This window comes from Taurulus bubalis (assembly GCF_910589615.1).
Source record: "Taurulus bubalis genome assembly, chromosome: 13".
NCBI classification, from domain to species: Eukaryota; Metazoa; Chordata; class Actinopteri; order Perciformes; family Cottidae; genus Taurulus; species Taurulus bubalis.
In genome coordinates this window covers 8,872,519-8,898,215 of record NC_136601.1, presented here as the reverse complement: position 1 = coordinate 8,898,215, position 25,697 = coordinate 8,872,519, and the positions used below count along the sequence as shown (strand labels likewise).

Here is a 25,697-nt window from a genome sequence, read left to right as displayed (position 1 = left end):
CAACACAGACGGGACCAAAATGTCATGGTACCACGCTGTCAAGCTATCTGTAAATTGTTGTTTTGATATTCAATCAGTGTCAGATAACCAAACACCTACAGTATATCAACATAGACTCCTGAAAGCGGTGATAATCCCAGAGTGTTTTGTCCAATAGCTCTCTACTGGACATTTGACCTGACCTATTGAGCAAAGAGAGGAGACAGTTGGAGTTATTATTATTTGAGACCTGCTCAGCTCCACAGATGTCCAGCATTATCAGCTCTGCTCTCCTCCTGTGGGCCTTGAGGGGGGAAGCTCTTTGGAAAAGTGAAATACACTGACTGGAGTGGGGAGATAAGCCCCATCCTCTGTGTGTCTGTGTGTGTGTGTGTCTGTGTGCGCATGCCTGCATGTCTGGTTACGTTTCATGTGGGAGTTCATGAGTGCTGCCTGCAGTCTATCATGGAGGACCATTGGCAGTGTTAATGCACTCTTGCTGGGTGAGTGTGCGTGTGTCTGCGTCCACGCTGTGTTTGTGTGTATTTTTCTCCCAGCAAAATGAGGGTATGAGGTGAGCAGAGTATTGATCTGAGAGCCTCATCAACTTTGTGTGAGGGGATGTCAACCGCTTGGCCAGATTCAGAGCAATTCCCTTTCTGTTACGTAACAGGCCTGCAGATGCCCACAAGTGCGCGCGCACACACGCACACACTCACACACACACACACACACACAGTTATTTCACTTTCTATTCCGTACATGAGTCAGACGCGGTGCATTGATTCCCTTTTTAAGAGGCTGCAGTCAAAACACAGGTGTTTTCAGCAGGCCTGGTTGACGTGTAAACATGCCCCTTTGCTAAAAGGTTAGTGAGTAAAGGGTGGAACAGTCCGCCTGTTAACACAAATAACAAAAAGTGTCGCATTAACACCTCTCACCACTGCCAATCTGTTGCATTGAGCGGACTGACAGGTCTTTGACAGCAATGCTAATTACTAGTAGTTAAATATAGCAAAGTTGCAAAAACTAAAAAGGGGGCTGAGCTGACGACTGTATTTACATACATTTGCATGCTGATTAGAGAAGCTGTCATATTAGCGAATGGCAGAGATTGGAATGATTAAAAGGCAAGAAGAAAGAGTATGTGAGGAGAGCGTAACAGCCCGCGGAGAGGCACAAAACACAAGATGAGAGACGACCTTACATGTGGTGGTGACGGATGCAGCATGTTGCCCTGGCGACTACTCTAGACGTATGGGTTATTGTTGTTATTGGTTGAGAGTGTATGAGCACCGTTAGTTTTTGTGGCTTCAGCAAACACAAAGAGGCTCCTTTGACGGCGAAGCAGAGGATTATGGCACTTCAGTGGTACCCCGATCTGATATTAGACAGCAGGTGTGGACAGATTCACACATACGGGCGGAGTTGTGTGCATCACAAGGTGGACTGGGGCAGATGTAGATTAGTTGTTCAACATCAAGTCGACAAAGCGGGCTTGGTGTCAGCATTGGATGTACTTTGAATGTGTTTTTTATTCATGTGGCGATGTCAGATGGTTGTCAGATGCTTGGGGGATGATTACTGTCATTTCAGTCGAACATAGCCGTCTCCCCCATTTATTTAACGCTCCCCGCGTTCATCCTCTGAGGATCTTGATCGGCGCATGTTGACAGACGTGTTGAACTGTGAAGACGTGTATGCAAATGCGTACCTGAGTCCTCGGAGTCCTTGCTGTCAGGGGAATCCTCCATGTCATCGTCCGACATCTCCATCTCCTCCTCTCGCCTGATGCCCATCAGCTGCTCGTTGTGCATGTTTCTAATCTCCTGCAAGACATGACCGACAAGAGGGACGGGGCGGAGGGGTCAGAACGGCAAAGACTCATGGCGGATGCACGTTTTTTTTTAGCAGGTGCTAGTAGTAGAAGGATCGTCAGTGAGGCGCCTCTCTGATTTCAATGTTAAAGTTAGGCATTAGCTGTGAGGAATACTTATAACAGATCAGTACAGAAGAAAGGAGTGCAGATGAATCAAGATGAAAAGGATGGTCTCAGAGCGGGGGCTACATTCCTCCTCTGGCACAGGGATAGGGCAGAAAGTAGCACGAATATAACCAGACCCCACAGATTTGTACTTTGCCGTTCATGTTTCGTGGAGAAATTGTGCACATTCAGGCAGCTAAAAGACATGATAAGAGTGTGACAACAACGGCTCCTGTCAAAAATGTCCAAAGCACCATCACGTCAGGAAACACAGATTTAAGATGACAAGGCATGAAATGTGTCCGTGTGTATATTCTGTTTACAATGTGTGCTGTTGGTTTTCTACACCCACATCTGGAAACCCACAGCAGTACCTGTAAAATACCAATCTTATCTGTTTTATTTTTCCCTTACAGGCAGAATCACTAATGACTACATCCATCTAGAGACCAGTAACCAGAGGCAGGTTTCGAAATGTTTTAAAGATTAAGGTCAAACCAATGGATTGGCTGTAAATAAACCAAACCCTCCTGGACTGTGTCAACAGAAAAGCAAAACAAATAAAATCCTGGTGATGCTTTACACACAGTAGACAGTCCATGCTCAGACCAAACCATGAACATACAGTCGGAGCGACCGTTCCGCTTTCATTCCCTGTTGTGAGCAAATGTTTGGCTACAGTGGTACACAGAGTGTCTATTGAAAACAAAAGGTAATAATAAGAGGTGATAATGAAGCAGGAGAATCAATAGCACAGCTTACTATGCTATCAAGAGACACACACCGATACCCATTTTCCATTCAGGGGCTTGAAGGTCACAGAAAAACATCCATGCAAGCACAAGTAGTGGCTTGCAGAAAGAAAGAAAGAAACTAAAACAGAGATAAATTACATTTGTGTTTCATTCGAACAAAATCTCAAAAAACCTTTACATTTTCTTCAGTATTTACTCATGCTCTGATAGAGTGATGCCTACAATTTGACTTTCCATTATCTTAACGTTATATCTCAAAAAAAAAATCTAGTCATTATAACAGTTTTTGAAGAGATGATGAGCAATAATACTGAATTATCGCGGCCCTGGCTGAAAAAGAATAAGGGCTTCACTAGTTTACAACCCGTCACCTTCTATAACAAGTTCCGCCGGTTAGGAAATTAGCCAACCATTGTTTGGGTAGATAACATTGTTAAAATATGACTTTACTCACCGTTAGTAACCCCACAGTCTTGATAAAGGCGACAATATATAATTCACAAACAAGGATATCTGGTCATCAAGATGTACTAAATAAAGTTGAAAAAGTTTAAGAAGTTGGTATTGAAACCCACTTGTCCGTTTATACAAACAACCCCAGTGAACAGAGAGACACAAGTCCTCCATCAACGAACAATTCCCAACAACAGGCTGAACATTAATGCTCAAAAGAAGCTGCCCAAGAGTAAACAAACATCTGTCAGCTGACGTTATTGGCAGAGGTCAAATAGGTACTCTGCACGCACAAGCACATTCAGACACACAACCAGCTGGTGTGTATGTAGTGCGTTGCACACACACACACACACACACACACACACACACACACACACACACACACACACACACACACACACACACACACACACACACACACACACACACACACACACACACACACACACACACACACACACAGAGAGCGAGGCAGCTGTTGTCTGATTCTGCCTGGGAGCTACAGCGACTCAGCGGCGCTGCTCGTTCCTCCATATTTCACCTCCAAGCCATAGAATCATACTGAATATACAACATGACTGAGAGTGAAGCTGGCTGCCTATTTGATGATAAACTACCCCTGAGCAACTGCACTTACTTACCTATGCTCTTTATACTGGCCAGTGGCTGCCAGTCCCACTCGCTGCAGCCTTTCTATGATCAATGTGATCATTAGACGATTTTGAATCAGATCATTCCGCGTAATGTTAAAGAATGAACAGTTGTGCTGACAGTCACTGAGAATTAGCACCCACCTCGGCAGCTCTATGCGGCTTTTCGTCCATTATTTTGTTTCTCTGACCTTCACACAGTATATATGGTTGGGTCTCTCAGCTCTTATTACTCCCACATATAAAACTAAAGGCAGCGGTTTCCAGCTCAGACGAGCCGAGTGTGCTCGACCAGCCCAGCGATAAATGACAGAGAGCTGAAGTAAACAACAAGCATCTAACAAGTCCCATGTTTTTGCTCAGTAGTTGGTGGTGACCAAACCAAAACGGTGAGTCGATATTGGATCCAGTGGCTTCTGCGTCTGTTGGATGTGTAAATCCATGGTTTGCTGACAGATTAGCAATAATAACTTGATAAGCCTGTGGTGTATCAGGGCTGCGTTTTCTATGGTTCGATGACTTCCTAGTGGTTCATGTTTGATGAAGCTTCAAACCAGATTTATGCTGTAAATGCTGTAACTTAAAATACCTTAAAAAGTTGCCATGGCGAGGTCATTAGACAGCTGCTCATTTATACACCCAGAAGACACAGAATAACCATGAAATTCATTTGCTGTCTTGAGCCATTTTTACTTCAGAGGGAAATATTGGTCTCTTTAGCGGCTAAATGCTCGATTAAGTTCACCAACTAACTCCAACTGTGCCGCTTGGTACAGAGCGTGTAGCGTACGGTTTATAGAGCGTGTGTTGTTTTTTTAGCCTAAAAACAGCTGCATGCTGCTGCTTGAAACAATGCTGAGCAAATGACAGCTGAGCGTGAACCCAAAGGGTAAACTTCTGGGCCGTAAAACTAAACCGCTCTGTCGAACGGGGGTTAATTACAGAGTGAGGTGATGATTGTCTGAGTTTGTCATTATGAAAAGCCCCTTACCCTGAGCTGGGTAGCAACAATACTTTAGTAGGTTAATCTATATTTTATTTAGAATGGTTTTGTTTCTACCAGTTAGATGGCATCATGAACAGACTTTTTAGTCTTCTGATTCTGGGCGGTGCATAAACTCTCTTAAACCCTAACAGACAGCTCCAGAGAGACATGGATTCAATTTAGGCCACTGCTAAACCAGGAGTTGTGTTCAAATGACTTCATCTGTCTGTTTGTTTGTTTCTCACTCTGAGACACAAACATTAGTAAAACAGTGTGGTGTCACTGAATGACAATAAAGTCGATTCGCACAGACATAATTAAGAGTAAAGTAGCTGGGAGAGAAACACTACAAAGAATGTTTGAACCAGGATGTAATTGAAAGGATTTCTTTCATGAGTAGAGGACATATTCTGCAGTGGAGTGTCCACCCAAAGTTGTCTCTTTCACATGCATCTATGGTCATGCTGTACTCCCTGCTGTAGGCAGTGTGTATACAGCAACTCTATAAAGGAAGCAAGAACAAATAATGGACAGGTCCCCAGAGGCCTGATAAAATCACTCCGGTATCCACATAATAGATTTGAATACTTCCTGCTACTGGGTATATACAGAGGAGAGTAGATCCCTGAGAAACCCTCAAGGTCTGAGCAAATCTGAACATAAAAACACCTACCTTTAAAGAGGAGTTTTTGTACAAGTTGAATGCTGCTTCACCTTAAAATATGTTGTTTTTGTACTGAGGTTCAAAGAAACTTACCAATCACACATGAGTCCATTAGACCCAGGACTGCACCACAATCCAGACCCTCCATTACATACAATGCGTCATGCTAATTACTGTAATGTTCAATTTGGCAGAGAAAATGAATAAATGGTGAGGAGATTGTACACGGGAAATAGACAAAAAAAAAAAGTGTAGCAGTAGCAGTATTTTCTCTGAAAATGAAAAACACTTTTATGGCTCAAGGTATTCCTCCTCATTCATCCACTCAAAAAAACCTTCCGATTTGTTAGTGCAGGGGGAGAAGGCTTGTACAGATTTACCTGTGTGCTGGACACCATTAGAGATGGAAAACTCACCCAGCAGCTTGTATCCAACGGGGAGGAGAGGAGGGAAGAAGTAGGGGCAGACGCTTGGACCTGGGTGTGTCTGTATTTCACACTGGCTGGAGTCAGCAGGTACCTGTTATGTATCCTGGCTTCATTCAGTACTTACTATAACAAGGAGTCTGCTCTTTTGACTTCTGGTTTGACCTATTTTCCCCCCCTTATCTTGTATGAGTTGTTGAGTATAATTATGTAGCCCTAACGTAAGTGTCTGTCTATCAATTAAAAATGAAGAACTGTATAAGAGTAGAGAGGGAGACAGCCGTTGAACAGAACGGGATCGTCTAAATTTCAATAAATCAGGCGAACCACAGATTGAAATCAAAGGGTACTAACCTCTGCTTGTTTGCGCCACATGTCCAGGTTCTTGCGCTGAGCTTTGGAGAAATGGTCCCATGCCTTTTGCTTGGAAGCAGCTTGGAATACAGACACAATCTGCTCAACTGTGGCGGGACGCGGGGAAGGACCAGAGACCATCCAGAGACAGAGAGAGAAAGAAAGACAGAGGGCAGGTGGGAAGGAGCAGAGGAGTGAGAAAGTGGAGTCAACTAGGGACGTAAAAGAACTGTCTGTGTGTGTGTTTTTATTCAAATGTGTGTGTGTGATGTACTTACCAGCTGATGCCAATGCATCATCTCATGGATGGTTGGTCTGATAGTTCCCACGCGCAAAACTTAAATAAATCATATCTTTCCAACGCATTTAAAGTATAGTAATAAAGCCCTTGAAGACTGTAGCTCTGATCATACTGACTTCATATTTATTAGCCAGCGGCATGGCTCGACACTGGCTTTTTCTCGACTGCCATGAAGTTAACAATTATGGTTTTGAGTAAAAGGTCTTGATAACTAAGGGATGGGTTGCCTTAAAATATGGTGGAGCTATTCGTGTCCTTAGGATGAGTAGCAATAACTTTAGAATAAAAACGTTGATGACTATCATCTCCTGACTTTTTTTTAAACCACTGTAAAATACTTTGTTGTAGGACCAAATATCTGCAAAAACCCATGACATTCCCAGAAGCCTCTGCTGTACTTGATACTGTGTGTAGCAAATATTAGCACTACACTAAGAGAGTGAACGTGGCAAACATCTTACTTGTGAAACAACAGCATGTTGACACAGACCTGCTGTGATTAAAACATGCTCACAGAGCTGTTCGCGTGGCTGCAGACGCTTTGTCTGGTTAAACATTTAATCAACAAAGGCCTTTTTGCTCAGCAACTGGCAGATGCCAAAAAATGAGAAAATAACCTATTTTACTCGTGCCACTGTGCAGCTCCACTACAGCAGAGGGCTGTGAAGAATCTTGCCCAAGGACAATTAATAACGATGTACAATTACAGCGTAGAAACATTTACTGAGCTGAGCGAGCTTCTTTGGGTCAGAGATTCTTATTATTATTACCAGACCCTCAAGTCTGAGATTTCCACTGGTCCTACATATGATGTGTGTGATGATAGTTAGTGTCAGATTATCTTAGCTGCAATGTATTGATAGAGCCATTCCCCTTTCAGCCATCCCTTGTGTGTGGTCATAGAGGAGTGTATGGGTGGTCTGTGTATCCCAGAGGTCCTAATGTACACCGGGGTGCGGGTCAATATGACCGCCAGCAGTGTGCGTGTGATTGCAGAGTGATGAGAGAGAGAGTGGAGAGAGAGAGAACGAGAGAGAGCGAACAGTACAGGGATCAATAGCATCTTCCCTGTACTCTGTAATTTGATGGAGCAGATCGATGGTGAAGGCAGAGAAAGGAGGAAAGGGTACAGACAGACTTTCAAACTTGTGAGCTTATATGCAACAAAGCATTTCAAATAGCAACTCTTTTCAGTGAGGTCTGAGGATTATCTTTAGAAAAGGGGATGTTGTTTTCGGAAAGACGCTTTTGAGTCGCAAGTATTTTTTTTCTATGCTTTGAGCACCACAAATAAAACTCTGGACCTCTCCATTGTATTTGTCAAGCAGCAGAAGATTGAGAAGCCAATATCTCAAAACCAGGGCACATAAATCGAAACTATCTGCATGCCTAGACACCATAGGGATTACATGACTATATGTTTTCTTTGAGACTTGGGGGAACTGACCTGTAAAGGTGATCATCTCCATCTGAGACAGACCTATGTGGATGCCAACTACAAGAGTAGCAGGCTGAATATATTTGGTATGGAAAGAGCATTGTTTCCAAGTGAAACTTGTAAAACCTCCTCAGGAGGCTGGTCTCTGTGATATCATTAAAATTATCAGCAATGTACCAGGAGGAAAGCAAGCTCATGAATTAAGGAAGTGTTTGCATGGGCTGAAATGATGGAGGCGGTTTATACAAAACACACCCGCCCACCCACCCACACACACACACACACCTATGTCTTCTCTCAGTTCTATTTTTCTGATAAACTAAAAATCTGGGAACTCTGCGGAACTTTTTGTAGAAGGTTGTTTTGATTCTATTTAACATGCATGTGGTGGGATACGTAGAGACAAAATGCCTGAGGCGGTGCTGTAAACTAGCAGCTGCACAGCCAAAGATGTCATAGGTGGGTAGGCGCAGTATGTTTTGTCTTTGGCCTTTCATCAACTGAAATGAACTAAGCATGCATTTACTGTGATTGTTTGGCCTCCACTGCGTTCATGCAAGGGATGTGTTGGACTACTTACTACTTTCATCTGAAGGAAACATGAATAATATTCCTCTGCAGTCACAGGTACCAGTGTGCTTTTAGACAAGATGTTTGTATCTCGAAAGAAATAAAACGAGCAGGAAACTGAATGTCGAGTGTAGAGTGATGTTAAGAGCACTGAGGAAAGCAATACAACTTACCTTTAAGACAACCTCCCAAAAACAAAATACCATGAAACAAGACAGCTTCTATGAATCCATTAAATAACCTTCATATGTGTATAATAATATCATACTTACTTATTCGCAAGATTTAGAACTTCAGGCACAAAAAGTCTGACATTATTGTTTATGTTGTGTGTCTGTTCCTATGATCGGGAAACTTACACAGAACCAGAAACTTGGCCAAGCATGGACTGAACTCATTCTTATGCTCCTCCTGTACTTATACTGCACAACAAGGAGTAGGATATGTATTTTAGTAGTAAATAGTAGTACACTGAGTTACTCTCTTGCTTTGGCCTTTGTACAAAAAAGAAACACTGTTGTGCACTTACAGTACATACAGTATAAACTGTATTATACAGCCAAGTGTGTGTGTGTGTGTGTGAGCGAGTGAGCGAGTGTGTGTGTGTGTGTGTGTCATTGAGAACAGAGGACTCACATTGGCCAACTATGCCGGCCAGAGCGATCTTGAACTTCTCTTTGGCCTCTTCCACCTCCTTCTCATGCTGACTCTTCTCGCCCGTCAGCCGACGGATGTGGCCGTTGGAGGCCTGGATCATGGAGTAGAAGTTGTTGGCGTTCCTGCGGTTCACTTCACCTCGTTCCAGCCAGGTCAAGAGCACATGCACCGCTTCAGAAAACTTTCCGTCGTCTGGCCGAGAGGTGAGGACACAGAGAATAAGTCAGAATCTATGCAATAATAGTTCATTCCTGTCCAGTTGCAGGACGCTGAATGTGGTGAAAGCAACAGCTGGCAAGCAGGAACAAATATTACATAGTCTTGTAAAGGTCGTTATACGCATAATCCAGGTGAGTAAAATGCTGTTAATTGTTCATTTCAGACATAAGAAGAGCATAAAGGCAAATTAAGATGCTTTAAATACAGAAAGTAGTGAGCACATTTTTATTTTGTTGAGTAAAAAAGTAAATGTAGTAGATGTAAAGTCTGGGGGAATGTGAGCAAGGTGACACTGAAAAAAAAACAGAAAAAAAAGCCCACAGCAAACACCAGTGAACAAGGCCAGCAGAACAAAAAGACACCTGTGCTGTTGGATGAAAGGAAAAAGAGAACTGTACATATGATGGACTGGCATATGCTAGGTGTCATTTGAGGTCTGTGAAGCTCTTTGTTACCGTAGGAGAGTACAAAAAAAAAAGTGGTATTGGTAAAAAAAAAAGTCCTGCTGTGAGTTTGACGTCATCGAAAGGACAGACTGGGTTTGGAGTACATGAATATAACTGGAACTAGAAAGGGCTAAACAACTTATTTTCCTATGGGTGGAAGATTCAAGAAAGAGTAAACCTAAATCTGCAGCAAATAGCCGGGATGTGCACTTTCACAACAGCAGCCCAAAGATTTCAGAAACAAATCCTTGGCTAAAACAACAATGTGTAGGAGCTCTTTACACCAGGGCCAGGGGAGGGAGAGCTGGAGAAGACACGGACAGATGATAGAGAGGCAAAGTCACAAACACTCTGTTATCGGGCAACTGTGACTGAGACCTGGAAGTGCCATCGCTCATTAGTGAAACAAGTTGATTCAACTGGAGACTGGACTGAAAGCTGAGAAGATGGGGGGGGGAGGAGAGGAAATGTAGAGGATGAGGAGAGGAGAAGAGAGGACAAGATAAGAGAGGGGAGCATGTGCTGAGGGAAGAGTAAACTGATACAGCGTGTTTAGCAGCCTTTGTGAAGCATCTTTTGAAAACAAATTCCCTGAATTGGTTAGAACATAAAGAGAAATGCTTTGTCAGTTTACTAGCTGCAGTTTAGGACCCTTCCTGTAATTCCTTGGCTTGCAAGTGCACAAACGGACGAGCACAGCGACACACAAGCAGAACTACCCTTTACCTTATTCCTTTCCTTGTCGGTTGGTGTTTTGCATGAATAATGAAGGTGCCATGAGCGGATCCTTATTTACTTTTGTTTGCTCATTAACGACCTGACAATTAGTGCTGTGTATGTAAATACCTTTAGGTTGATTAAAGAAAATACTGAGATATGTTTTAAGGTTTTAATTCTTTACAAAGCAGAGTTTCTTATGTTTGTGCAACCATGTGATGCGTATATTTTACAGTGTATATTTTATATTTTGCCAACCTTTGATCTTGTCTCCCAGCTGGCTGCACTCGTGCTCTGAGTAGTGGACGATGGGAGGAGGGGAGGGCGGCCGGAGTAGATCGTCCTCTATCTTGCGCCGGTGCCTCTCCTCTCTGGCCATCATGCGCTGGTGACACTCCCACTCGTAGAGGTCGTCTCTGGCCTGGGCGAAGTCCACGTGGAGACGGCCGGTGTCTTTTTTGTCTGTGCTGGAGCCCAAACGGATACGGTAACCTATCGGAGGCAAAAAAAAGAGAGAGTAAAAAGTCAGAAATGATGGAAGAAGCAGATGGGACAGCGGGGGACTCACCAATTAAAACAAAGTAATCCGTTTGCTGAGACAGTTTGATGTCATTTACACACTGTGCTGTGCATTTTGCAGGTACATTAATGCCCCTTGTTGAAAAAAACTCTATGGGTGGCATGTCATCTTGTGCGGACATTATTCAAGGCCCCCAGAGGATGAATCCTAATGACTTTGGTGATCCCCTGACTTTTCAAGCGCAGGCATAAGATTAAGTTTTAAGTTACATACCTTCATAACTATTGCCTGGATTCCCATTAAATGTGGTGCACACGGTCACCTCCCCTTCAGGCTTAATGGTAATCCCTTTGATGATCCCCTGACTTTTCATGGAGCGCTATCATTTAATTTATCCGATACCTTGGTTTACGACTCGATATCTGCAAAACTAATGTGTTTCCCATGAGCACCAGCTGCACTTTGTGTTTAGTACCAACTCGTAAATGCTAGCGTACGAACACCCTGAACTAAAATTATACACGCGTAGCATCCCCATGTTAGCATTGCCATTGTGAAAGTGTTAGCATGCTGACGACAGCATTCAGTTTAAAGCACCACTGCTTGGAGCATGGCTGTAGCCTCTCAGTCATGTTATTAGATATTTGGCAGTGGAGAGAAACAAGAAATGGGGAGAGAGAAAAGAGTGTGACATGTGACAGAGACCCCTCGTGGCATTCAGACTGAGGAAGTCACGGTTACGTGGTTTCCACCTTAGGACCACCGCAACGCCTGAATGCCTCTAATTTTTGACAGCTTTCAACTTCCCACTTGCACCTGGCGGCCACTCTTTTTTTATATTCTGTTAATTATTCTATATGATAATCTGTGTTAGATCTCTAGACTGCTTAAGAAATTAAAAAAAAAGGGAAGAGTTAAAATATGGGAACTAAACATATTTTTAATGCAAATGAAAAACATGCCTGGAGGCATAGATTTTGAGTTAACTGAATAGCAACATAGGAATAAAAGCGCAGGAGAGCGAAAAGCTACAGACATGAGCTTTAGTCTTCATGCTGCAGGTTTTCTTTCTGGTCGAGTTGAAAGTCACTTTCCATCGCCTTCCACAAACTGTATTTAGACTACTTAAAGATAACAGAGAAACCAATGAGCAAGCTCTCCATCGGGGTCTACCTGCCTACCACCTCCCTCCTTATCATCATTGTATCTATTCAGCTAGTTGGATCCTTTCCTTTGACAAGATATACGGAAGATGTCCGGTTTTATGCGGTACTGAAGGACTGCATCCTTTGGTCGATACATAAGAGAAACGCAGGGAGGCCAATTACTTCTCTAGAGGCACCGAAAGACCACAATATGGCTTCATTACCCCCTTCTTCCCTCTTATGCTCACACTTTCCCTCTTTACTTAATTCTCACTAATGTCTGGTTGCGGATCAGAAGGGAAATCATGCCCATTTTGTGATTTAATTGGTTAAAATGATCAGAGAGTGTGTTGCGTTTGAGTGTTTGGGTACACATGTGTGAGTGTGTGCTCGAGCCGGACACCATAATGATGCTCAGTGTGAGTCACTGTAAGGCCCAACACACTCACCACAGGGGTGGGGGGGAATACCAGTGCAAACAGGAAAATAAATGAGGGTGAGTTCGGGGGTTTTCTACTTCAGTCCGCTCTCCCTGCTTCAGGCTCCCAATCTCCCAATACTTCAATATTTCATATGAAGGAGATCTCAGTGTGCCAGAGCCGCTGGAGTTTGTTCCATTGCCGGGTATTGTGTTGGCACAGTGTGTATGCATTTGTATGTGGGTGGGGTATTATTTATGGGAAAACTACACAGCTCTGTCATCTGGCTAATACATGGACCTCAGCTCCCTCGTCTCACCGTAAGAATAGAGGCAGGCTAAATCACAGGATCTCTCATTCAAACTAATTCCCACACAAACACACACAGCCATTGTGACTTAATAATGCTGGGAATACGACTGAACTGGCTTCTAGGTTAAATGGGGTTTTCAAAGTAAGAATATATATATGGCCAGCACAGAGAGATTGAAGAAGTCTGGGCTCTAGAAGCAGCTGTGAAAATGAAGATAAGATAAGAAACCATGAGCTGGTGTCACATGGTTATTAGATGTGCTTTTTTGGAATTAATGCTCATTTATATCTCCTGTTTGAGTTTCTAGTCGGCTACCGTCGACCATTATTAATCTCAACCACAGTGAGTTTCCCAACTGTCCTTTCCAATAATAAACCCAAAACAGTTGCAAAGAGGGGGTAACTGCTGGTTGTGTGTGTTTTTTTCGAGGCTATCCTGAATAATTTAATGATCCTGACCACCAGCTGTAATTATTTTACCCTCGTTTCTGAGAAATCCTATTTTTTTCATGTTGGTTTGGGATGGCGGACAGTTCTAAATTATACAATACACATGAGCCTCGGTCACCGTTGCTATGGGGAGGAGGGCACGAATCACAGCTGTATCAAATTCTCAATGGTTTGTTGTTTCAATTCATCTAAAAGTGAATTAATTAAGGCTGCAGATAATAACTTGTCTCAACAGTGTAAGCCTTAGCTTTCTTACTAAAATGCACCGTGAGAGTTGGCTTGTTTCTTCAGCTTTTTCTGACGCAATATTTTTTTTTTTGACAACCGGCAGAGGGCTCCAAATGTAACTCCCATGACATGGTCTATGGGAGTTTTACTTCCATGGACATACTTTGTATTTTTGCATCACATTTGTCTCAGTGGCACTGACACAAATATAACGAAATATCATGGCAATAAGCCCTTACAGAATAAGGTTTCAGAGCTACGACAGCTTACCCGACAGAAAGAGAGCCTTGTCCACAGTGAACTCTTCAGCAAATCTGATATGGCAGAAGTTTTTCTTGCTTTTGCGTATGGCGGTGATTTCGCCACACTGCCCGAAGACTTCCACGATGAGCTGCTCTGTGGAGTTCTCGGGCAGACCGCCGACAAAGACCGTCTTACACCCTGGAGGGCGGTCTCTTGTGGCTGGAGGTGGAAGGTCTGTTCAAAAGTGGTGGAACAAAGGAGAGAAAGAAATGTTAAGCATCAGCCATCACTCGGTTGAAATATTAAGACATGGCTGGAAAACAATAATCTGAATGATGAAAGTGTGTGCACTTGCATTTATGTGGAGATAATTCAGCTGCCGCAGAACACTGGCACTCGATTTTGCGTGTGAATTATGCTCATTGAGGATATATAAAGAATATGTCCAATGGCGAGAACATACTGTTCTGATCACTGCTGGAAACCAGTTTGGCAGACCTGAGGATGTCCGATTCCCTGTCTTTGGTTTTTACTCAAAACATAAATCAGTACGCTTGTATCGGCAGTCAATATAAGACAATCTAAATAAATACAATATTAAACTCTCTGAACAGAGAAAAGAAGAAAAAAAACAAGAAGAAGCAGATGCTCTCTTGTAGACCCAAAACAAAAATATATTAATTCTTACTTTTAATGCCTACATTTGAATAGCAATGATTCCAACAAATAACAAAAGCCTGGGTGTTCATATTGTACAGACTGCCTACCGGGTGCATAGATATATTAAACATGCATAGACGTAAAACATATAGACGACAATACGATGGAACTGAAAGATCAATCACAGATATTTGATGAGAGATTCAGAAGAGGGGAAAGTGGCACTTCAATAACTGCAAAAAGGCTCTAATGATCCACGTAACGACTCAGGAAAACAAAAGCAAATACTAAATATCCAGGGGGCTTGAATTACAAATAAATCCCACAAGGGTCTTGGGGTCTAACTCAATATTCAGGCGGAGAGGAACAAGAGCCAGTTCACACAATATTTAAAGAAGAAAAATCTGTTTAATACGATTGACGACTTTGAAAAACAGCCCACATTTTTGGAGCACGATGCTGCAAAATTCAATTAAGTCATATTTTAAACATAGCACTTATGACCCAAAAAAATGATAAAGCCTAATGCATGAATAATGATAACTTTGAGCAATATGCTCGGATCGTTTTTTGTTAGATAAATGTTAATATCAAAACCATTCCAAGCATGAAAATTAAATCCTTTTGGCCACAAAGTGATTGCAAATCCTCTCATGTGAAAGGTCCCCTACATTGCAGAAATCACTTATTCAACACAGATGAGTGTTGACTGATCTAATCTCCAATAGATCAGCTTTTTCATCCATGATGAATGTGATTAGCGGGGTCTATGGAGGAGTGAACCCGCTAATCAGTGGAACGCTGAGGATGCTGGATTTCTGGATGTCTGCTAGAAAGGGCTCGCATTACTGATGCTCCCACCCTTGTAGATATCGATACTCTGAAAAGAACCCGAGTTGAACTTGGTTGGATACCTGAGGTGCTTCATGAGGGCCTTGCTGATTAGCAGCAAGTGTATTAATTCAGATATCTCGCGGTCTCTTGTACGCGTGATCAAAAGGATTTCAAGACCGAGCATTGGCGCGGTGCAGTAATACAGATGTTTAATCAGCTTTCTCTCACTGTCAAACTGAAAGAGCAGTCTAAGTCGGGCGGTAAACCCGCCGGAAAAACACTGGTACTCAACAGAAAAGTCTGTTCTGTATAGAAAACTATTGTTCATCCAGTCTGACAGCTCTCATGTCCTACATTCAGATTTTCCGATCTGGCCTTCTGGCTCCCTTTTTATAAGAGTCTCGTACGCCACAGAAACCGATATAAAAATTCTTCCGACACTCTGCCCTCTCTCAATAAACCCTGCGAGGAAAAGCATAACATTCAGGACCCAAACTCTACTTAAAGTCAAGAGCTAAGCAATTTGAGAAGATAACTGTATCGAGCCGGAGCTGTTTTGCTGCCACACATTTCTGATGCGTCCTAATAGTATAATAAATCATCCAGCCAGGTGAGGTACATATTTTACAAAAAAAAGGGAAATATTTATGGCATGCGAGCAGTGAAAACAGAATTCTCTTCTGGGTAAAAAGTTTGTTCTGCTCACAATCCCCCTGCGGTCAGAGCTCCTTGTACTCTCATGCAGTGCTCTGAAGAGCTGCAACTAAACCTCCAGTCCATAAGTCCAAGACAGCACTGTCTCACGCACACACACACACACACACAACTGTGAAAGCAAAAATACTGACTGCAGTTCCATCCTTTGACCTCCAGAATTGGTGGATTAAACTAGTTCTGGGTTGAGATCGACAGAAAAGGTTAAAGGTGGTGCAGAAAAAGCGCGCGACAAAGAGTTCCAAATTAACTGACCTTTTTGGTCCACGGGTGTTTGAAGAAGACGATGGGGACACCGTTTGGCACATTCTATGCAAATGCACAAGATTTAAATGAACTATTCATGATTACCTGATTGAATTACAAGAAATATATGATATCATACAATATATTAAGAGCATAACACGTTGGGACCGCTGCCAGATGTTTTTTTTTAGTTCAAATTCTCACTCAATACGCGTGTCCCCTTTGAGTAATTGTGAGACACATCAAGATTGATCATTTTAGAATTCAGCCAGAGAAACTGAAGAGGGAGAGGAGAGGGTGCATGCAGGGTTCAGGGGAGAAAAATAAATAATGAACAAACAGAAGGGAGAGATCCGATACTGACAGGCTAGGAAGAGAATGTGGAAAGTTTAAAAACGGCATTATATTATATACAAATTATAATATTTGGATCAACTTATTTGCATATATTGAGGATCATAAAACATAAAAACCCAGCAAACTACCTCAATAACTGCCACAGAATTTAATCTGCTGTATTGGATGGAAATATAATAGACAATATTTTCTAGCGTTCTGCCCATTAAGTTATTGTATGTTTTGAAACTGGGGTCAAAGACTGCATTTTGGGCCATTATGAATCACTGGCTGAGTAATAAGCTGGTTGATGTGCTTTTATTCCGTCATGTTACTTTGGGTAAATACGAAGGCCGCTGTAAAGCAAACACACCGACTGATTCTCAGTCCAGCGCCGTCCCTCAGGCCGGCCACCCGCTGGTGGGCTACACTAACACGGATCATCACCATCCATCACCTCGACTGGCTAAACACCCTTTTATAGTCCGAGGGGCTGCCACACGGAGGACGCTTCAACCCTCGAAGGACAGTTATTCAGAAGATAAACTACATCTACAAACACTCCAGTAAACATGTTTAGTCTATTGGCGTCACACATGAACAAAGAGCAGGCAGGAACCTGCACGCGAGACGATTTATTCAAACAGAGAAGCGGACATCACTGCCAGCTCATTGTAGCACACCGAGACTCCCCCATCTATTCTAGTCCGGCAGTTTTTCATTAAGATCTTGATTGACTGATGAATTGTGATTTACTTAAATCACTTTTTCCAGGTACTGTTGTTGGGCATTGTTCTTTATTTAAGCTAAATATATGTGTGCATATGCAACACACTGGGACACACTGCCACTATCCTCAAAGCTCAAGAGAATATGTTTCATCTCTCCTTAAAAGATAAGTATTTCTCTCAGACAGCATTCAGAGATTTGAAAGCGTAAGAGACACAGACAGTAGAGTTTGATGTCCAATTAGATTGTCAAGTGAGTCCACAAGCCCAAATGTCTGATTGAAGTCTTTTCAAAACTGTGTCGATAAAAAAGCCATTATACCACCTTTAGCACTACATAGGTGAGAGGGAGGGGAGCCACAGTGGAGGAGGTGAAAGGGAGGGGGGTTAAGGCTGAATGGAAAGGGTTTGACTGAGGAGAAGGGAGGAGGATGCAACGAGACAAGAGCTTGGATGAGGGTGCACACTCACGGTAAAGTTATGCTCGCTGAGGAGGAGCTGGAAGAAGGAGAGAGCCGGAGAGCTGAGTGAGGGCTGCAGGGTTGTAGCTGCTCAGCTACAGGTCAGTGAGGGGGGGTGCTGCATGCGGTGTCGGGTTGAGCGTGAGCAGCTAGAGGGTAATGGCTATTTGTGATGGACAGCATATGCAACCTTGTTGCCTGGACACCAGCGCTTTGCCTGTGATATTTGCTAAAAGCCTGAAAGCAGCTTGAATCATGCTTGTTTCCTTTTTTTCCCCCTCATATACTGAGGAACCATCTGCATCCCTAATACACGTCTGGTTCAGAGCAATACTTATTTATAAAACCAATGGGGCTGTCGTGCCACTGATCTCACTGTATTATTCAATAATATTACAACTCCACACAGAGGATCTTATGATTTTTTACCTTGTACATTTCCTTATATTGGCGACAGGCTAGAAAGACGTTCCTCTGAGACGATACACTTTTAATCAGCTTATCCCTCCCCACCATTCTGTGACAGTTTATAATGAGCCATAATGCACCACATACATGCAAGCACATCTGAGAAACTGTTTCATATGTGCGATGAAAGAAAAAGAAGAATGCAAGAGTGTGTGTTTTGTTTTGTGAAAAGATGGTAAACTCCCAAATGCTACTGCGTCGAGGAGCTTTTGTTTTAGTTCACCTTGAAGATGACTTGTAAGACTTGTTTGAATAAAGTCCCCAGGCAGAAACTTTTCTAGCAGGAAATCTGAAAAAGCAAAAGGTGGGATCAATCAAAAGCACCCCCCACTACTTCTTTTCTAAATCTGAATAATTGGAATGTAGAGGTGAGATTAATATAAACAACAGCTTGTGCAGCACACATCTAGACGGATTATACAGAGTGACTTGCCCTGAAAGTTTGTTGTGTGGATGTAAATGCACTTCATGATGAAGAGGTTAATTGTTTGGCAGGAAGAGGGGAGAAAAAATAAAGAGGAACAGCACAGATGAAAAAACGCATTGTTGGTTGATGTTTCCCATATTGGAATAACAACATTTCTATTGAATTCTCGGGTCTGACATATGCAAGAAAAACATAATCTCCAGTCTTCACAGAGGTGAAAGATCTGAACAAATATACATGCTGACATCTGACATAACCATACTCATTAGTCACTTTATCTTTTCATATTTTTTTGCATCCAATGAAAAACAAGCAAATTTTTTGAGAAGTTTTTCACGCTAGAATGCTTTCCGTAGTCTTCTGCACTGTGACTATCTTTGGGTTTCATTTCATGAACCCACTTTTTAATCGCTTATTATAGAAAATAATTGGCAGGTTAATCGAAGATTAAAAAAATAATCCTGAGCTGCAGTCCTGATCATATAATGTAACCTAAATTACATTCTCAAGTAAATTAACTAAATTAGCGTGCGGCTGAAAAAATCAAAGTATAAACATATAAAACATGTCAACATTGATTTGATGGGATATGGGATCAATTTATGCTTTATAATTCTGTTTTGTCAAATGCTGTAAGAGTTCAGAGAAGACTAACATAGTCAGAGTGACCTCAACCTGACTGAGAAAACATTGTGGATGCAGACAGAGAAGCAAACAGAGGTAATCAAAACACATCTATCTGTGACTGTTGGCCGCTTGCAAGTATAAAGAATATCGAGAATGAAACCTTGAAAGACATCCCCTCTCTTGTGAGCCTCGATTACAAAATGCCCACCACAGGAGGCCAGTAGGCTTATGAAACAAGTTGGACCTTGTGTTGAGTAAATGTATCTATGTCCAAGGCCCTGATAATGTTACAGAATGAAATGTCTTTCACTGTGGTGCAATTATTTTGCATAGAGAGGGGATGCTGGTAAAAGAGAATGTAGGTGGGTGCAGAAGGTGCATGATGAGCACGATATTATGACTTACTGGGATTGGGGGGGAACAGGGTACAACTCTTGCAGTGGATGATCTCCTTCATAACTGGAAAATCCTGGGAGAGTTGTGTGGGCACCATGCCGAGGCCGGCCATCATGGGATTCAGGGGGGTAATTCCAGCCATCATGCCGAGGCTGGGATCAAAATCTGGAGGCAGGAGAGACACATGACTGAGATCACACAGGGAAAGAAGAGAACGCCAACACGATAACACAGACTTGTTTCAACAGATAACCCTTGGTCGGGTATTACTTCAGCCCTTGATAAGTCTTTTAAGTTGTGTACCTTCCTCGAGTGATTCTTCTGCCAACACCATTGACACAAGAGCAGCCTACTCATAATACAGTACACAGCCATTCATGAATAAATCATCGCATAAACAACATGCATACTTTAAGAAGTTTTTACTGAGTCACTCTTGCCGTCACTCCTGCTGCTTGAATGATGACCTTATAGATAATGCACAGTTGGAAAAAAGTTGGATGCAAAACAGAGAGGCTTTATTTACAGTATTGATTTACAGACACCTGGGAAAACACACACCTACACACACCTACACCCACACACACACAGTATGGGGCTTTTTGAAATGGAAATGAAACAGCCCTCCAGTATGTGCCTCAACATCACCTGCAGAGGATTTGTAGTTGACAATTATGCTGCAGGGTGTGTAAATGTTTACGCACCAGTGTACGTACGTGCATGCAGGTGCACTGCTCTGCTAAAATCCTTAGCTAGAGATTATACATACACACTGTAATATAGTAGACATGCAGTGGAATTAATGGGAACCAGAAGCTGATATTTGCGGACCGCAAGACACAGTTGATGAAATCTGAGTAATGACATGCTTAAGTAAACAAGCAACACAATGACAAGTAGAGTCAGAGAGAAACACAACACGCGTTTATCATATTCTTTCCCCTCATGTTTGTAAAATGGGTGGGCCAAATATTATAAACACCTCTTGATATAATGCAGTCCAGTACAGCTCCACCACTATATTTTGACCTCAATAATAAACATGCAGCTGAATTAATACCTCTCAGAAGGTTTTTAACAGAACTATTATGTGTACCAAATGGCTGTACTTGTAATACATATTCATTTGAGGTTCATTGTGAGATTCCCCTCAGCAACAAACCTGATGTGGTTTCCATTACAGTTATGACTTTTCTGATCATCAGTAATGGAGGAATAATATAGTGTACAGCACAACTTGAAATAGATACTACATGTCCTTATAACAGATTTCCTCAAAATCTACTGCAGGAGAGAAAATGGATGAATTAAATTACACCCAGTGAAGGAGTGTTAAGAAATATGCACATTACAGAAGACTCAGAATAGGTCCCTGGAGGCAGAGAGGGTGTGGACGTCGGACTGATAAAACCGGCTGAAGGATAAAAATGAGGAAAGAGAAATAGAGGCCAGATAGAGCAAAATAAAACACAGTGAAAGCCTGGCAAACTACATTATATTCATACATAAATGGAAAGTATATGTCTATTGATGGCCTCACCAGTGGACTCTAACCAGGTGTTTGAGTGAAAGGAAACGGGTGATAAGAAGGACCCTAGTTTCCAGGCGATTGATGGCTTCTTCTGCACATTGAGGTGAAGGAAAGGAAGACGGATAGCGGGGGGGGGGGGGGGCTGGAGAAACAACTGACCTGAATGCCAAACACTTTACATAGAAAAAGGCCGAGGAAACAAAACATCCCAGACTGAATTCAGTGATGTGGGAGGTTGCAGAAGAAGAAAACGTTGGAAACACATCTTGGAAATGATACTTCTGGAAATCCCACTCTATTTTCGGGCTGAGCCAACGCTCCACTGTTACAGCGGTAAAATTAGGAAACATGCTTATGAGTTCATGTGTCGTATATCGACGCAAAGCAAACTAGATTTCAGGTCGGAGGAAACGATCGGTTACATCGGGGCTTGGCTGGTGCAATTTCACTGCAGTGCTGCTCATGTTCCCTCTGGAGAGTGTGTGTTGCTGAGAGTGTCTATGTATTTATCCTGGTCCATTAAGAGCCAAAGACCTGAAAGCAAGCGTGTAGCAGAGCTGTGTGTAATAAAGGAGATTATTTACTTCTTCCTGAGGATTTCTAGCTACAGCAGAGTTCTCTCATATTCACTTTCAACAATGTAGCTGGAGGACACGTTTCATCACTTACATAGCATTATTTCCTCCCTCCTGCAGTGCTACTCATTACAATGGATGCCGTAAGTGGACACGGATGAACATGCAGACTGCTGCACTTCATCCAATGTATGTATTTATACAGCTGCCAAAGGGATTTGCTGTTATGTTCCAGACATAAATTAGATTTTTTGTTGTTCTTTCAATAGTATATTAGAGTATTTACATTTGAAATTTCATTATAGAGTTGGATTTGTATGTTTTACCAGCCAGTGTGAAAAGTGCATCCTGTAGCTTTTCCAGAATTTAGATAAAAAAAATAAAATAAAAAATAGATCCCATTATTTTGATTTACAACAGCTATTTCAAAAGGATATTCCCTACCTTATGGATGTACTACATTTCCATTTTAGAAGCACTTTCACAACAGCCAGTGGTGATTTCACCAACATCTATATTTCATAGTTTAAATTTTCCCAATTGGTAGAACTTAGTCAACATTCGTTGCGATTACATTTTCTTTTGGCTTCTGCACCTCGCACCCCAGAAAGAAAATGGTTACACTTACTGGTAGCTCAGTTAATAAGGTTCATTCAATGTAATAGCGGTGCCCCAGGTTTGAACTGACCTCGGTCATTCGTTGGCTGGCACCATCAATTTTCTACTCTCGGTAGTGTAAACTATCACAGTGAAACTGCCATATAAAAACCTTAAAAATAAAGCCAGGCTCTGATCAAACAGCAGCATTTAAAAGGAGATCAATAAGATTCTGAAATCAGTCCTAAATTACATTTGCAGCCGATCAAGTGGAGGTGGGTGTGAATGAGGTTAATTAGCAGTTGCTGCCACAGAGCACTGGGCTACACTTCCAAATATATATAAAAAAGAACAAGCAGTCAGGAAACTCAATTCACCATCCACTAATCTGCAATGCTGCACGGACGAGTCGGTGAGTGGGTCATCAGGGCACCTTCGTCACAGTTGTGTTATCTAACATAGAACAAATCCAAAGGCTTGAAAGAATGTAAAAGCCACCCTGAACCACCATCCTATGCACCCGTTTCACACCAAATACAGCTACAGTTGCTAACAGTAGCCTTGCACTTGATAGTTTCCAACACAGCTTACATTTTGTATGATCTCCGACTTTAACAGCAATTGGGGAAACTAAGTTTCTGGGCAGAAATATTCTCCGTTACATGGACTGTAAGAAAAAGGTAAACAACTGAAATATCCGACTTTTGCAAGTGTCAGATAAATCTTACAGTAAAGTGAAACCAAGAGTAATCCAAGTTCAGAAAGTGAACATTTATTTATATATATATATATATATATATATATATATATATATATATATATATATATATATATATATATATATATATATATATATATATATATATAGAGTATATTTTTCGTGTGGCATTGCATACTTAGGTAAATGATCCGAGTACATGTCCCACCACTGGCTATAAACTGTATTGGCTCAAACAGTGGAAGGTTAAACATAAGTATATACAGTGTGTGTCTAAGCCAAGTGAGCTGAGGATTCAGGCACAAACAATTGTGGGCAAACATCTTCAGAATTACTTCCAATTAGTTTGAACAAATGAAGAGAAATTCTGCCTTGCATAACCTCATGAAGGAGTAGCACTCTGGTTGTAGGTGTAATTGTCTAACAATGGACTGATACAAAATTGTGAACAGGATTGGACCATTACTTCTGTATAATTCATTCAACCAGCAAACTAGATGAATGGTAAATGAGATACCAGCCTGAGAAGGTTTCGACAACGAGAGCTGGGTCATGAAGGGAAGTGTCGACAATTGTGCAAATGAGTACAGATGATTCTTGCGTTTAAAAACTTGAGAGACGACTCAAAATGTTTAGTGGATTACTTGATTAGTCGTTTAACAGAAAATTCATCAGCAAATATTTTCTCCATGAATTCAGTCAAAATGTAATGAAAATAAAGTGATTCCAGCTTCTAAAATGTGAATATCTGGTGTGTTTCTTTGTCTTTTATGAAAGTAAACGTAAAGTAGAGTTGTTTTGGGATTGTGTGGTTGAACCAAACAAGCCAGTTAAAATCATGTCACCTTGGGCTCTGGGAAACTGATCAACTAATTGACAATGAAAAAAAGGATTAGTTGCAACCCAAATTTAGAAATGTTCTTGCATTTGTCAGAAGAGGACCTTAGTTTGGAGAACATATACAAAAAGAACACGAGTTTAACGCGTCTTTAACAATTGGAAAAACATTTTCTTGTGAATATCAAACTACTCTCTTTAAAAAGGAACATTGCTCCCTGGCAATAAATGATGCACAGTTAAATACTGGGCTAAAAGCACTCAATGGGAGCGAGGAAGAGCAGGTCTCTGAGAATCAGATGAAAAGTCACAGTTGTTTGCCTCAGTGTGAAAAAGCAAAGGCAGCCCAACGGCGCATCTTCTTTAACGCACTTATTGCAGATTCACTGCGAGAAAAGGGGCTGGAGAAATCTTGAGAGCCAAACTGTCCTCTTGAAGAGGGACAAGAAAAGAAAACCGAGGCGGGGTCCACCCACACGAGGCCGCACAGCCGTCTGATCCTTCTCTACCACGCTTGTCCACTTGATTCAGTCCGTATTCTCAATCATGTCGGAAAACTACAATTCACGAACATCTCCCTGCTCACACCTCTTTCTCGGACAGTAACGTGCACACAGACACACAAAGTTGGCCTCTTGGAATATGTTAAACAATCTATTTCCTGGAGGTTTGTTCCAAGTAATTACATTCGGAGCTGCCCTTCAATCAGGAGGTGCAGAGAGATGTATATAGAAGAAAAAAAACTGACATTTGATTATGTGAAGCTCCTGGCTATTAATGTCATCCTCGTCTCTCCTCCCCGTCCGTCTCCTCTCTGATTTCCAGGGTAAACGTCCCTCTGAGCAGTCAGCGGCGGGGTGGGGGGTTTGTAGGGAGGCATAGGCGGTGGCTGTGAGGCAAGCTGGATAATATTCTCTAATGAGGCGAGCTAGCCACACCACCTGGAACCCGACCAGTGGCAGAAATCTGCCTCGCTCAATCTCTGCCAAGAGGCACCCCTCTTTGCATTTTTATATGAACATATCAGACTTCATTTCTCTTACAGGAACATTTCTCCAGCCGGCAGGGCAGAATAAAAATAAAAAACTCCCTCCCTGTTAATGAAATATATTCCATCTCTTTATTGCGTTATATCTAAATAAGAATCTGCTTCCTTATGTTGCCTTTAAAAATCTGTCTTCTTTATCCGACACCTCCATAGTCACATCTCCATAACAAATCTAGCCTTTAACAATATCTAGCCTACAATCTAATATAGCTGCCATGGAGAGAAAGAACTGTCAGGAAGTTCCATTTCTGTAGCACTATAACTACTGCTGTATTTCTTTTCCCTCGACACACTGCATCTCCACCCTGTCTGCCTACAAGCTGCCCAAAACTTCTGGCATAGTACCAGTACAGCTCCTGAGCAGTCAGCAGAAAGGGGCATCGCACTCAGTCCAAGGATTGGAAAACGCTTTCGGCAAAGGAGTGACTGTCAGCCCGTGTATTTCCTAATGTTAATCCAGGTGAGCTAATCTGTGAAAATGAGGACCCTAATTCATATCGGGGGCATCTTGTGCCCTATAAATTCCTATGAGGACCACTGTTTAGATGACTGGCAATGAAGCACGACACTAAGTTTT

General features: G+C 42.0%; 1 protein-coding gene across 4 annotated transcripts in view; it reads right to left on the bottom strand.

The window, feature by feature from the left end:
- The window catches only part of enox2 (ecto-NOX disulfide-thiol exchanger 2), a 109,452-nt gene that overhangs the window by 14,740 nt on the left and 69,015 nt on the right, over nucleotides 1-25,697 (bottom strand). For 3 of the 4 annotated variants that reach the window (XM_079228655.1, XM_079228654.1, XM_079228653.1), the window contains exons 3-8: nucleotides 19,824-19,979; nucleotides 13,945-14,151; nucleotides 10,859-11,092; nucleotides 9,198-9,410; nucleotides 6,253-6,359; nucleotides 1,694-1,808 (exon numbers count right to left, since the gene is read on the bottom strand). In XM_079228655.1, coding sequence (XP_079084781.1) covers nucleotides 1,694-1,808; nucleotides 6,253-6,359; nucleotides 9,198-9,410; nucleotides 10,859-11,092; nucleotides 13,945-14,151; nucleotides 19,824-19,979 — 1,032 coding nt within the window. Of the gene's footprint in view, nucleotides 1-1,693; nucleotides 1,809-6,252; nucleotides 6,360-9,197; nucleotides 9,411-10,858; nucleotides 11,093-13,944; nucleotides 14,152-18,587; nucleotides 18,654-19,823; nucleotides 19,980-25,697 lie in introns of all 4 variants that reach the window. The other variant, XM_079228656.1, reaches the window with a different exon arrangement.